Source organism: Magnolia sinica, chromosome 16 (assembly GCF_029962835.1).
Source record: "Magnolia sinica isolate HGM2019 chromosome 16, MsV1, whole genome shotgun sequence".
In the NCBI taxonomy this organism is placed as follows: Eukaryota; Viridiplantae; Streptophyta; class Magnoliopsida; order Magnoliales; family Magnoliaceae; genus Magnolia; species Magnolia sinica.
Window position 1 is genome coordinate 8,471,119 of NC_080588.1, and position 13,449 is coordinate 8,484,567.

Sequence of the window (13,449 nt, forward strand, 5' to 3'; positions counted from 1 at the left end):
AAAAATTTTATTAAGAGACCTGCCAAAAGATGGAAAGAATACAACACGGCACTAGGACAAACCAAAAAGAAAGATTAGTAGACTGCGCTGTTTTACATAAGATGTTCGTTCCAAAACAGCAATTTTCACTAAACAAATAACTTCTTCAACATAAGATCCCTAGTTTTGAAAACATTGACTGTTCCAATCTTTCCAAATAAACCAAAAGATTCCCATCGTAACAAGCCTCCAAACAGTTTTCCGAGATTAACCACTACGCATCCGTGCCAAGCCCACGAAAGATGATAAACTGACTTCAGCATCACCATTGAGATATGGAAGAGAGATGTACTCCCAAACTTTACAAGCCAAGGGGCAATGGATGAAGAGATGGCGATCGACTCTGCATCTCCCATACACATCAAATAAGATATTTTTCTTACCACCAAACAAGAAAAGAAGCTACAAGAGAGAGTCAGAAAAGGGATGATGAGAAGTCATCCAGTTTCACCCTCAATTACGGAAGGAACCAAAATATCCCCCATCCACAACCCTTGAACTGGGATACCCAAGGTCCAGAAGGCTACCCTCCCTTTGGCCCCGTAGAAAACCAAACCTGTACTCTCCTATCTGTTGTTAAAGATCATTGTCTTGCTCTCCACAAGGACCACAACAGCAACAGACCAGACAGCAACAAACCACCAAGTAGCTATAGTTCAGCATGTATTTTCCCGATGTTGGAAAAGAGGACTGCTTGGTCAACAGCTTAATAAATAACTTAAATCAGTTCTTTTCATTCACTGCCATTGCTCCCTAAGACTAAAACTATGAAGTTAAGGCATGAATAAGACACAAAGTATTGCAGTAAGCATGTTTACAGCGACACCAACACATGCCTCACAAAACTAATAACATGATGTTTAACTACTCAATCCAAGAATTGCATAGTTGGAATTCAACAAGCTGTACCATCCAGTGGAGAGAAACAAACTCTAACAGTCCCCCCGAAGGAAAATTTAAAATAAAATAAATAATAATAATAATAATAATAAAACCATCAACACATTAGGCGCATACATACTCTCGGTTGCATCATCATCTGATGACATTTCATCCTCAAAATCATCCCTTTTTGAAAATGATGCAAAGTCATCTTCCTCCCCATCAGACAAATTGTATTTGCTTTTCTTGTTCAACTTTGACTGGAAAAGAACATGAAATCATGCGTTATATAAGATGAATTCTTAAAATATAAAATGTATGAAACTAAGATAATAATGATGTTCATGAGACAGCGACAATGACCATGATAAAATTCGATGAAACTTAACTTACAGATCACGAAAATTAGACTTCCAGATAGATAACAAGCCAACATGGTCAATAACAATTGTATGTTGGATATTTGTTAAAATAAGAATGTACTCCATGATTCACATGCCAACAAGTATGCTACATAATAAATTCCTATAGGCAAGCTAATAGACCACAAGAGAATGTCAGCAATCAGTGCCGGCATCAAAAGGGCTCCAGACTAGCTACAAATGTTCCTTTTCTTTTTCTTTTTCTTTTTTGTTATTCTTCTTTAGGATTTTAATGAACTCGGTTGGGAGAAAGTATAATGGAAAGATAAAAGAAACCACTGATGGTGTAACTCAGTTATCAAGTCACCCACATTGCAAAAAAATAATTAATTAATTAATTAATTAAAAGAAAAGAAGTATGCCCACAAGAACAGTGGAGTAGAGAGGGAGAGAACCTTATTGATATCAACCTCTATTTCTCACAAAAACTTCAGGAAAACTCACACTAAAAGAAAATATTTGAATCGCTAACTCCTACATGCTAGAGGCGCTGGAAAGACTTTGGTACTGAAGTCAGTCTGACGGGTCTCCACCGGGCCAAGACAAACCAATAAAGAAACAAAGTTATTCAACGAGCAAAAGGAGAGAGTGGGATTCGAACCCTCGATAGTTCTTTGTTCAGAACTATACCAGTTTTCGAGACCGGAGCTATCAACCACTCGGGCATCTCTCCACTTTGATAGATGGAAAAGACTCAGATTTGCATCAAAAAGAGGGCTACTTCGCAGGCGTGCTTCGACCGTGTCTCTGGGGCATAGTTGAATGTAGATATCATGAACGGTTGCATGACAATCCTCATAAGTAAAGAGAGATGAGCAGTGGTTAAGAACAATTCTCCTAAGGTCCATTTCCACTTTTCAATGTACCATCATCCGGATCCATAAGCTCCCCTTCAATTGGATTATTAATCGCTTGATTGACTTGATTAAGATTTAAACTAAAAGCAACTTGAAATCTATTACTTGTTTGGTTATTAATTAAAAGCATTTTCAAATTTATTACTTGTTTGGTTACTAACTTAAAAAGTATTTTTCAATTTATTATTTACTTGAGTCATGCCATTAAGATGACCTTACACAATGACTAGGAGATTGGTCCAATCAATACTACAATAGCGGATGGAATCATCAATTTGGGTCATACATCACGTGAGCCCCACCTTTCATTGCCCATGACTACCACTGATCACTTTGATCAAACAAATCTAACCGCTCAATCAATGGACAAAAAATGGAGTCCCCATCGACCATGCTAGAAAAGGTTCAATCATCAATAAAATGCAGCCCCATCTTTGATTGCCAATCCCAAAAAAAAAAAAAAAAAAAAAAATCATTTTGATTGAATGATCCTAACAATCCGATAATGGCTAAGAAAATGGGTGCTCTAGATGGATATATCATTGTGATAGTCATGTTTCTACTTCTCAAGTGGTTAATGGTAAGCACTTATCATCATCCCAACCGGCTAACTGAAAGTGCCAGTACCCAAGGACTGGCATGTTTCCATAATGAGCTGCTAGGGCCATCTACATTAGGGTGCAACTTGGGTACAAGTCAACACGAACCCGATTGACCCAACAATAGCTTGGATTAGCTTGCGGCGGGTTGTCAAGGTTCTCGGGTTAGGTTTGAGTTGGAAATACCAAGTCACCAACCCAATTTTAATTTGGTTTGGGTTAAGCAAATTCAGGTTGGGGTAGATAGGGTGGGGTCAGGTCAGGTTGAGTCAATTTAGGTTGAGAATATAGGACTTAGGTTGGTTTCGAGTGGGCACCTCGGTTTGGAATTCGAGTTAGGTCGAGTTGCGGGTAGGATCCTCTTGAGGTTAAGTTAGGCTCTAGGTCACCCTCAACCCAACCCGCCCAAGTTGCACCCTACTCTACATGCTCGTGGATCCCTCTAGAATATGTGAATAGAACAACTCCACTAAGAAAAATCATCCTTTGCTGTCACTTCCATTCATCCCATTCCCTAGCCTTGATTTTCACCTTATTCAAATTTTCCACATGATAAGGATTTCCACAATATCTTCATCATCTAGATCAAGGTATTTCGTATCAGTAACGATGGTCATATTGGCCACCATCATTACCGACGTGGGTATCAGCCGTATTGGCTGATATGAGAGTGTAATGTGGTCGGGTTTTTTACCCCAAAAAAATCTGGAAAAATATCCAGAAAATTCCAAATATGTATTCATTTCTTGTTTGGAACATGTTTATGGTTGGATAACTATCCACTCCTTGGTGAGAGTGTTTCATCGGGGCTGTCTGATGAATTTATGAACTTGACAACCTAAGATTAGCGCTTGTTATTGAGTGGGACGAACACTAAAAAATAAATTGAAATTAAATTTGAATGAATAAATGTTGCCAATTTAGGGGGCCATTCGAATGCCCCAAAATTCATGTAATATATAGCATTCATCCCACTCATGCATATCCCTAAGCATTTGACATCACTCCTCCCAAGTAATTACAAGCAAAAAAATAAAATTAACTTCAGATGAATAGTGTCGCTGATTTGGGGGGCCACTCAAATGCCCCCAAATTGGCCCTAAAATCATGCAAAATATGGCACCCATTCCACTAATGCATATCCCTAACCATTTGGCAGCATTTCCCCAATAAATTTTAAGAAACATTTGAAATTAAATTTAGATGAATAGTACCACCGATTTGGGGCTGATTAGGGGGGCCACTCAATGACCCAAATCAGCCTCAAATTCATGCCATCTATTGGAACTCATCCCACTGATGTAATTGGCCCCAGATCGATGGACAATTATTGAACAGTGACGAAAGAAAAATATTCAATGGTCCTATTTCAAAAAACAAGTGCCTGCAAATCAACGATTAAAATTGTTCAATTTTTTTTAATGGGATTGTGACTTGCAACAATGGGTCCATAATTTAATTGGTTAATGTGAGTTAATACATGCCATGTGCAATGTTTTCATAATCGTTATCATATCGTATTGTAAATCGCAAGAACTTTTCAGATTTTCATAAAACATGTCATAAAAATAGAAAAATTGTATATAAAAAAATAAAAAATAAAATAAATAAAATAAAAAAACACAACAATCATCCATTTTGTCATGAATATGCAAAAAAACAAAAAGATATATCACTGATTAAATGTCAATGTGTTGTACTTGTATCATCATGTCATCAATCATAATCAAGTTCAAAAAAAAAACTCCTTTTCCCATCCCATGTACATGTAAGTTTTCGATATGATTCAAAAAATAACATTTTCTCCATCCCTATTTACATGTACAATGTATATGTATTCTCTATTCACTTGTTTAATTGTTTCTATAATTCAAAAAGGAAATAAAAAGTCCAAACAAATCTATTCTTCATCAGCTGCACCATCATCATCATCCTCCTCATCAGTCATCACCAATGAGGCCAACATCATCTTCATCTGTAGAATTTGATGTCGAAATAAACTCATCTTTCTCCTCTTCTACCACTTCCGCTTTTCCCTTCGCTTTGCTTCTAATAGCAAGTTTTCTAGAACCTACAAAATAGTTGTTGTGAAATTCATTATAATATAAGACTACTAATTAATACTTATAAGACTATAAGACCAAACAATAAGAATACGAGTCATACCACATTGCCCATCTGGTCTTGATGTGGCTTCGCCTACACCTTGCACATCCTCCAATCCTCCGACAAAGCATTCACCTATGTCCATCCAGGTGTTATCTGTAGGAAGTGCAGGATCCTCTCTCTTCGTGATCCATTCATCATCAGATTCCATGTCTGATAAGCATATAGGATCAAGCCCATTGGTCCTCTCTCTTTGCATGACGGATTTCAAGCTGGAGATTATATTTTACGAAGACAAGCGCATTCAATCTCTATTGCTCGAGTCTATTTCTGTTCTTTAAATGTATCTACAAGACAATGAATGTAATAATATAAGGCTTGGCACTACATGGTGAATTCATAAGTTGATTAATGAATTCAATAATGTCTCACCTGCTCAAAAGTGCCCCAGTTGCGCTCACAACTAGCAGCACTACATGTCAAACTTAAAATACGAATAGCCAACTTTTGCAATTCTTAACACTCGTCTCCGTAACTCTCCCACTATAAACCTAAAACACAATCATATATAATTATATAAACAATAGGCACACAATCAAACTCAAAGAAGTAAAACAATTTTAAGTAAAATTATCCGGTTGCTTTGTCGTTCTAGTTAATTTTGTCATTTCTCTTCCAAATAACCCATGGGCCTTTTTGAATTAATCCATTTGCTCATCAATAATGACCATCTGCCTTGAATCAGGGACCATTCTTTAAATATAGCTATACCGGCCGGTTTTAATCTCTAAATCTGGATGAAAATTGTCGTTATACTGAAATCTATATTTAAGAAATAAGTCGCGGCATGTAAGGGCCTATGCAATTGAAGATTCCACCAATGGTCTATGATTTCCCATATAGCCGAATATTATTTCTTCACCTCTCCCAAGTTTTTTTTCTATAGCTTCTTTCACTTAATCCATCGCTTCATAAATATATCCCATGGTCAGCCTCTCATCTGAATCAACTAGCCGTAGCACCTTGATCAATGGGAAAGTGATCTTCTAGCAAAACTTGATAGATGACTAAAAATCTACATCGGCCAAAACTATGTCTTAAACATGCTTCCCCTTTGTGGTTTTGGAGAAGCTGCTACCTTCCCATTCTTTTGAGGTAAACATCGACCTCAACCCCAAGCCAATTCTATTTTTATGAATGCTTTTTAAAGTCAAGTGACACATAGCAAACCATGTTACGGCCGGTCAAGTCGACTCCCCCTGTGCATGCTTCCTCGTCAAATGCAAGACCTAACAATGTTTGTGAATATAGATTGTTATAGCCATTGCTTTCACCACAGTCTCTGAATGAACTTGCAATTTTCCAATGTCTGCAAACATTAAGTCTATGCAATGGGCCGCATATGGAGACCAAAACAATATCTTTCTCTTTTCCATTAACATCTTACCCGCATTCACATAGGCGGATGCACTATCTGTAACTACATGTACAACGTTCTCTTTGCCCACTTTATCAATAATTGACTTGAGTAAGCCCAACAAATTATCTGCATTTTTTGAAATATCCGACGTATCTACAGATCTCAAAAATACAGTACCATTCAAACTATTAACCAAAAAATTAGTAATCAACTGATTCACTCCATTGATCCACACATCTGACATACTCATGCATCCGATCTTCCCCCATTCCTTCTTATAAACATCAATAGATTTCTTTATTGACTCAACCTCCATCTTCAAAAATTTATTCCTTCTTAATACGACGGAATCTTCAATCTCGGCCCAAATCTAGCAACCTTCCATCATTGGTGTGAAGAATGGGCTCTTTACAAGGTTAAATGGTATAACATTCGCATATAGAAAACACAAAATAGATAGGCACACGTTGTCTCTATCTCCCTTCTTGCAGATTTTGTTTAGAGAGGCTTTTTGTGTTTCTTTTGGCCCACACTCTCATAAAATCTTCCATTGTTCTTTTTCTTTTTCCACCGCCCATTTTATCAAATCATCAATGATAGGAACCCTTCCAACATCATATGTCATCTCTTCTTGTTGTTTCTTCTCACTAACATTACCATCCAATAAATTCTTGAATTTTTCTGCTACCTCATCTGATGCGGACATTATTGGTGCACCCTTAGAGTGTACCAGAGGAGAAGGCGTCATCGACAGAGTACCAGAGCAAAGGAGTTGATGCGGATGGACGCCGGGTCCATCAAACCCACTTTCTGACGTGCTATGAGCGCAAGAGCAGCATGACTGCACATTAATCGCGGACCCATGGGGCAGATTTCACACCCTGTCGCGTGGGTGTTTTAGTTTTAGACATCTTTTTGTTCTTTTCCTTGTTATTAGAGGTTTTAGTACACTTTTTGTTTTTTCCGTGACTTACATATACACTGTGAGAAACCCTATTTTATTATTGAATGAATGAGAATTTGTATGTTTTCTTCCTTTTTTACCAAAGAGATTAGGATTTTAAGATTGGCCCTTGGGTGTTGAGGATTCCATCCTGATTTCAAATTTTCTTTCTTTCTATATCTTCGAGGTACATGAAAAGGTAAGAATCAATTATCTTCTTTTCTTTGGGGCCCTAGACTTACTTCAATCTTGAACTCATCTCTTCTTCATCTCTTTTGTTCCTCTTTGGATATTCCCTTTTGATTTTAATGGACAAGAGGGATGGCTAGTCAGGAGAATCGGATCCAAACGTAACTGTGGATTGTCTTATGCTAGATTTGGGATATCCTTATATCCCCAGGTCCTCCCTTTTTAATCGTTTACGTGATTTTATGCTTAGGGGCATGATCCTGACAGAATGATTTCATCTCTGTGTTGAGATTTGTTTAATCCCCTCGATTGAAAACATTTAGTTGATTAATTTTATTATTTGAATATCTTCAACCTGATTATACATGCATATATGGTTAGGCCGTCACATGTCCCTGCATCATCATCACCTACTTGGAGACATGCCGTTACATTCTTCTTCATTCGAGGTAGGTGATATTTCATTCAAAACACACCTCCCCAATGTGCATTCCCAAAAAAACTGCATCTTAGATAGAGATTATTGTTCTCATCCATCTTTAAACAATAATTACACGTAAGATCATTGTCCTTGGTCTTCGATTTCTTTCCCATCTTCAATACTCAAAATGAAACAACACGGCAAGTCAGCAACATACAAGTGACAAGCCTACATATTAAGAAGAAAAAAAAAACTATTTAGACCCCAAACAAACATAGAAGATTATAAATTGATTAAAAGTGAGAAAACTTGTGAAATTTTGAAATAAATGAGAAAACTCTTGAAAAAAAACTATTTAGGCCCACATAAACTCCAAATCTTACCACTGTCTTTCGAAAGAAAGAAAAGAAGTGACATTATAACGTGAGGCATAAATAACTTTTAAACACAAAAGCCCTATAAAAGAATTGCAAAAAACTGGGGGAAAAATGGAAAAAATCAAAATATTTTAATTTTCTTTTCCGAAAAAAACCCATATTTTCACCAATATATGAAAGAAATAAAATAGAAATGAATAACTGAATATTTTACACGTATTCTTACCTACTTTAATGTAGAAATCAAGTGCAACAAGCAGTGTTCGATTTCATTGAGTGACAAAAAGATATGTTGATTTCTTTCTCTAGGTTTCCCATGGCCCACAAGCTCCATAAGCCCCCAAAATCTCTCAAAAGTTGCGAAATATTTTTTTTTTCTAATGAAAGTGGAGCCTAAAAACCTTTTAGAACAGAAAACCCTAAAAAGAATTGCAAAAAAAAAAAAGAAAATAAATCAATTTTTAAAATCGGACGCCGCTAGTTTTCTGCATAGGTTATCAAATCATACGATTCCGATCTGAATTGTACGATTCACTTCAAAATGAGATTCGACCATACAATTTTTATCATATGGTCATACGATACAAATCATAGAAGAAGAAGAAGAAGTCGCAGCCAGTGTTCGTAATATCAATACTATCGGCCGATATTATTGGTATCGCTGGCCAGCGACACGAAACCCACACGAAACCAGCAGGAAGTTTTAAAAAAAGAAAAAATATTTGTATCGCACAATATATCGTACGTTATGGCAGGATTTTCTTCGATATTATCAAGATTTTATTTTTTTTTTGTTAAAAGGAAAAAGGGGATTTCGGTACCTGGAAATGAAGATTACGTAATCAGAGATACATCAACGGAGATTTTAGCGAAAAATCTGTAAAAAATTTTGAAAGTTGGGTTTGATTGAGAAGGATTCGGGGATTTTAGGGTTCCAGAAGGTCCGAAACCCTCCTTTTCTTCGAAAATGGCTTCCGCCCTATGTCGAAATTGGATTTCGTACCAAGTCCGGTACGCTCTTATTGTATTGAGAAAACTCAGTGGAGCCACTGCAAATGTATGTGGTTTATACACGCCGTCCAATCTTTTTTCCATCTCATTTAAGGGGTTGAACCCAAAATTGAAGCATATCCCAAGCTCAAGTGGACCATACCCTAGGAAACAATGGGAATAATGATTTCCCCCGTTGAAACCTTGCTAGGCCCCACAGTGATGTTTATTTGTCATCCAAGCTGTTCATAAGATCAAAAACACATGGATGATTGTAAAAAATAAATATAATCTTGATCCAAAACTTATGTGGCCCTCGTGAATTTTTCAATGGTATATGTTCAATTCATACTGTTTTCTGTGGTGTGGTCCATTTGAGATTTGGATATACTTAAATTTTGGGCTCAAGCCCTAAAATTATCTGATAAAATGAATGAAAGAAGTGGATAAAATATATATAAGTCACAGTGGACCCCACAAAGTTTACTCAATGTGTGGTTACGTGTGGTGCAAAGACGAGCGCTGACATTCCAAGTTGTACCAATGGTTCAAAGGAGATCAATGTTACATGGGCCACACAATAATGTATTTATTATATCAACCCCGTTCATCTATTTGGAGAGATCATTTTAGATCATAAACTCAAAAAATGAGTCATATCCAAAGCTCAAGTGAACCACACCATAAATAGAAGTGGGACAATGATTCTCACCATTAAAACATTTGTAGGGTCGACCATAATGTTTATTTTCCATCCAATCTATTCATAAGGTCACACATATCTGGATGAAGAGGGAAAAAAAATATCATATTAATCCAAAACTTTTGTGACCCCAAAATGGTTTCAATGGTAGACATTAAATCCCCTATTACATTTTGCAGTGTGGTCCACTTGATAATTCGATCTCCCTTATTTTTCGATTCAAGCCATATGACTAGCTCGCCAAATGGACAGACGGTTTGGATCTAACACATACCTTATGATGAGACCCACATAACTTGGTGACGTCAACGCACCAGCCAACCGCTTCCGTCCACACGGGAGGGATTAGGTGAGACTCCCACGTGGCTTTCCTGCCAAAGCCTTTAGCAAGAAACATAGGTGGGGCCCACCATGATGTTTGTGAGAAATCCACTTTGTCCATCCATTTTGTTAGCTCATTTTATGACTTCAAACAAAAAGTGAACGGGATCCAAGACTCAAGTGGGCCGCACTAAAGGAAAAGGCGGGTAGGGAAATTTCTACCGTTAAAACCTTCTTGGGGTTGACAGTGATGTTTACATGCCATCCATACTATTCATAATATCATTCCTACTGGGATGAACTGAAAACACATACTAACCAAATTCAAAACTTTCGTGGCCCCACGAATATTTCAACTGTGAACGTTCAATCCTCCATTTTTCAGCCCACTTGAGCATTGAATCTGGCTCATTTTTGGTTTGATGTCCTAAAATAAGTTCATAAAATGTATGGACGGAGTGGATTTCTCACAAACATCACGGTGAGCCCACCTAGGTTCCCAACACACGAACTTCTGCCAAGGCTTTTGCATGAAATCTAGGTGAAGACTTAGGGTGATGTATTTGTCTTAAATCTACACCGTCCAACAATTTTGAAAGATCATTTCAGGAGATGATCTCAATGAATTGGTTGTGTTTTTATACATGTCTTTGATACATTTATAAATGCCATGCATTCAATTTAAATATATTTACATTAGTTGAGTTAAACATCGCATAGCTTAGGACCCTATATAAAGGAAACTTATTATGTGCACCTTTTTTTTGAGATGTTATTGTTTAAAAGTGTGTATTAAGGTCTTTTTTAACAATCCCTGAAGTTTCATTAAAAAATTCAACCATTTTTCCAATGTTTCCCCATGTTTCCCAAAAAGTGCGATAAATTATGCAATACAAACGATATATCCCGTGCGATAACCGATACCTATCTGTATCCCAAGGGTGCGATACATAGCGCGATACCGATATTTCGAACACTGGTCGCAGCAACAAAGTGGAAGAGGAAAGAGAAGAAGAAGAAAAGAGGCAAGTAAATATTTTTTCCATTTTCTTAATGGCCTTAGGTGACTATTACGTTAACCGTAATGGCCATCAGTGTTCGAAATATCGGTATCGTGTTACATATCGCGTTCTTGGGATACGGATATGTATCAGTTATCGCATGGGACATATCGTTTGTATCGTGTAATGTATCGTTATTGTTGGAAACATGGGAAAACATTACGAAATTGGTTGAATTTTTCAATGAAACTTTGGTGATTGTTAAAAAAGACATCAATACACACTTATAAATCAAAACATTACAAAAAACAAGTACACATGATAGGTTTTCTTTGTATGGGGTCCTAATCTATGCGTTGTCTAACTGAATTGATGCAAGTATATTCAATGTTTATTCATATAATTTATAAATGTAAGAAGACATGTGGAAATACAAGCAATACATTCAAAATTAAAAGAAGAATCACTAGATTAGGTTACATACATGTTTGATTTGATGTTTGGACACAAAGATTGCAAACAATTTGCGAGAAATTGGGAACTTCTGATTTATTTTTTTTCCAATTTTTCGTAACCCGGCCCATTTCCTCCTAATCTCGAAATCAAAGCTCTCAATCCATGATTTTTCATGCAAAATGTGAAAAATCATGGATTTATAACAATTTGACACTAATTTAACATGATTTACAGAAAATAAAAGGATCGAAATTCGAAAATGCTCACCAGATCGAACATGTGGGATATATCGCACTACTTGTGCATTTCGTATCACACTGGTGGGATACAAGATATATTGTGGGATATATGGGCTGATATCGTCGATATTTAAAATACCGATGGCATTATGCTCCAAAAATTCCACCTTGCCCCACTTCACCCTCGTATCGCTTAACGGTTATAGTTGTTACCAATATGTAGTGGTTGTTATGCCCATATCGTAATCATTTTGGTATATCTTTTTTTCTTAAGGTGCAATATTACTAAAGGCCAAAGGACAAAGAAAAACAAGGAAAGGGAACCAATAAGGGAAACTAACCTAAAAGCTACAAAACAACAAAACAAAAAAGGAAACAACAAATGGGTGATGCTTCAAAGGAGAATCTCACGCAGTAGGGTATTTAGTCAAAAGAGTCTACTTTCTTATTGTGGAGTGGGCCTCCAATGTTCTGCATATCAGCAATTGTAATTTGTTTTCGTTTTCTTAGGTGCTTTGGCCCGCTATCTCAGCGGGTCAAATCCCTCTTTTGTAATCCTTTTTTCTTAATATAATTATGTTGTCGCTTCACCAAAAAAAAAAGAAAGAAAGAAAGAAAGAAAGAAAGAAAGAAAAAGAAAAAAGGAAACAACAAAAAACCTAAGAGCAAAAAACGAAACTACCGGAAAAAAATACAATACAAGCAACAACAGTCGACTAGAGGCGATAGAGAGGTCATAAGTCCCAAAAAAGTACAAGACTCTGGGAGCCCATTCCCGGAAAAGAAGAAGCACTCTACTGAGAACACTAACCATAGATAAGACTTCAGTTGCAGAAACAACAGTTGTTTCTCTCCCCATATGACCCAGAAAGATACAAGAAAGATCAGCCTCCAACCTTTTCTGCCCATCTTCCCTCCATCCATCGCATATCAGGCCTCCAACAGAGCTCCAACGGAAGGAGGCATGGCCCAGGAAACGTTAACGAGAGCTAGCACCCCTAACCAAATGATAGTTGAGAAAAGATGGTGGAGGAATAGATGATTCAGTCTCTGCATCTTCTTAGCAAAAAGTATTTGGAAGGACCATTCCCCTCTGCAAATTATCAATTGTGAACACTCACTTTCTGCAGACAGGCCATGCGAAGGCCCCACCTTTCAGGGGAGCCCCATATGACCAGACAAATATGGAGGGAGAAAGATCCATCGAAACTGTCAGCCTAGAGAGAAACCCGTAGAAGGAATGGACTGAGAAACACCCTAACCTTTAAGCTTCCACAGCAAGGAATCCTCTTCTTCCAGAGAAATGGACATTCCCTACAAGCAGGACAACAAACTAGTCTAGCAATCTCACTGTCCCGTAAGTTCCTCCTGAAAGGAGGCAACCAAAGGCCTTCTACACCTTTACCTGAGAAGCACAGGGCCACAGGAACGTTGATATTAGAATAGACAGAGGCAAGATTCGGGAATTCAGAAATAAGAGGTTG

General features: G+C 37.2%; 1 protein-coding gene and 1 long non-coding RNA gene across 5 annotated transcripts in view; both read right to left on the bottom strand.

The window, feature by feature from the left end:
* Positions 1 to 13,449, bottom strand: part of LOC131229663 (uncharacterized) — a 57,176-nt gene that overhangs the window by 30,659 nt on the left and 13,068 nt on the right. For all 4 annotated transcript variants that reach the window (XM_058225654.1, XM_058225653.1, XM_058225652.1 and 1 more), the window contains exon 3: positions 1,061 to 1,181. In XM_058225654.1, the coding sequence (XP_058081637.1) occupies positions 1,061 to 1,181 (121 nt within the window). The remainder of the gene's footprint in view (positions 1 to 1,060; positions 1,182 to 13,449) is intronic.
* Positions 3,318 to 8,552, bottom strand: LOC131229664 (uncharacterized). The gene is made up of 3 exons (XR_009163525.1): positions 5,338 to 8,552; positions 4,966 to 5,252; positions 3,318 to 4,870 (listed from the first exon to the last, which is right to left on the bottom strand). It is a non-coding gene; the product is annotated as an uncharacterized LOC131229664 (long non-coding RNA).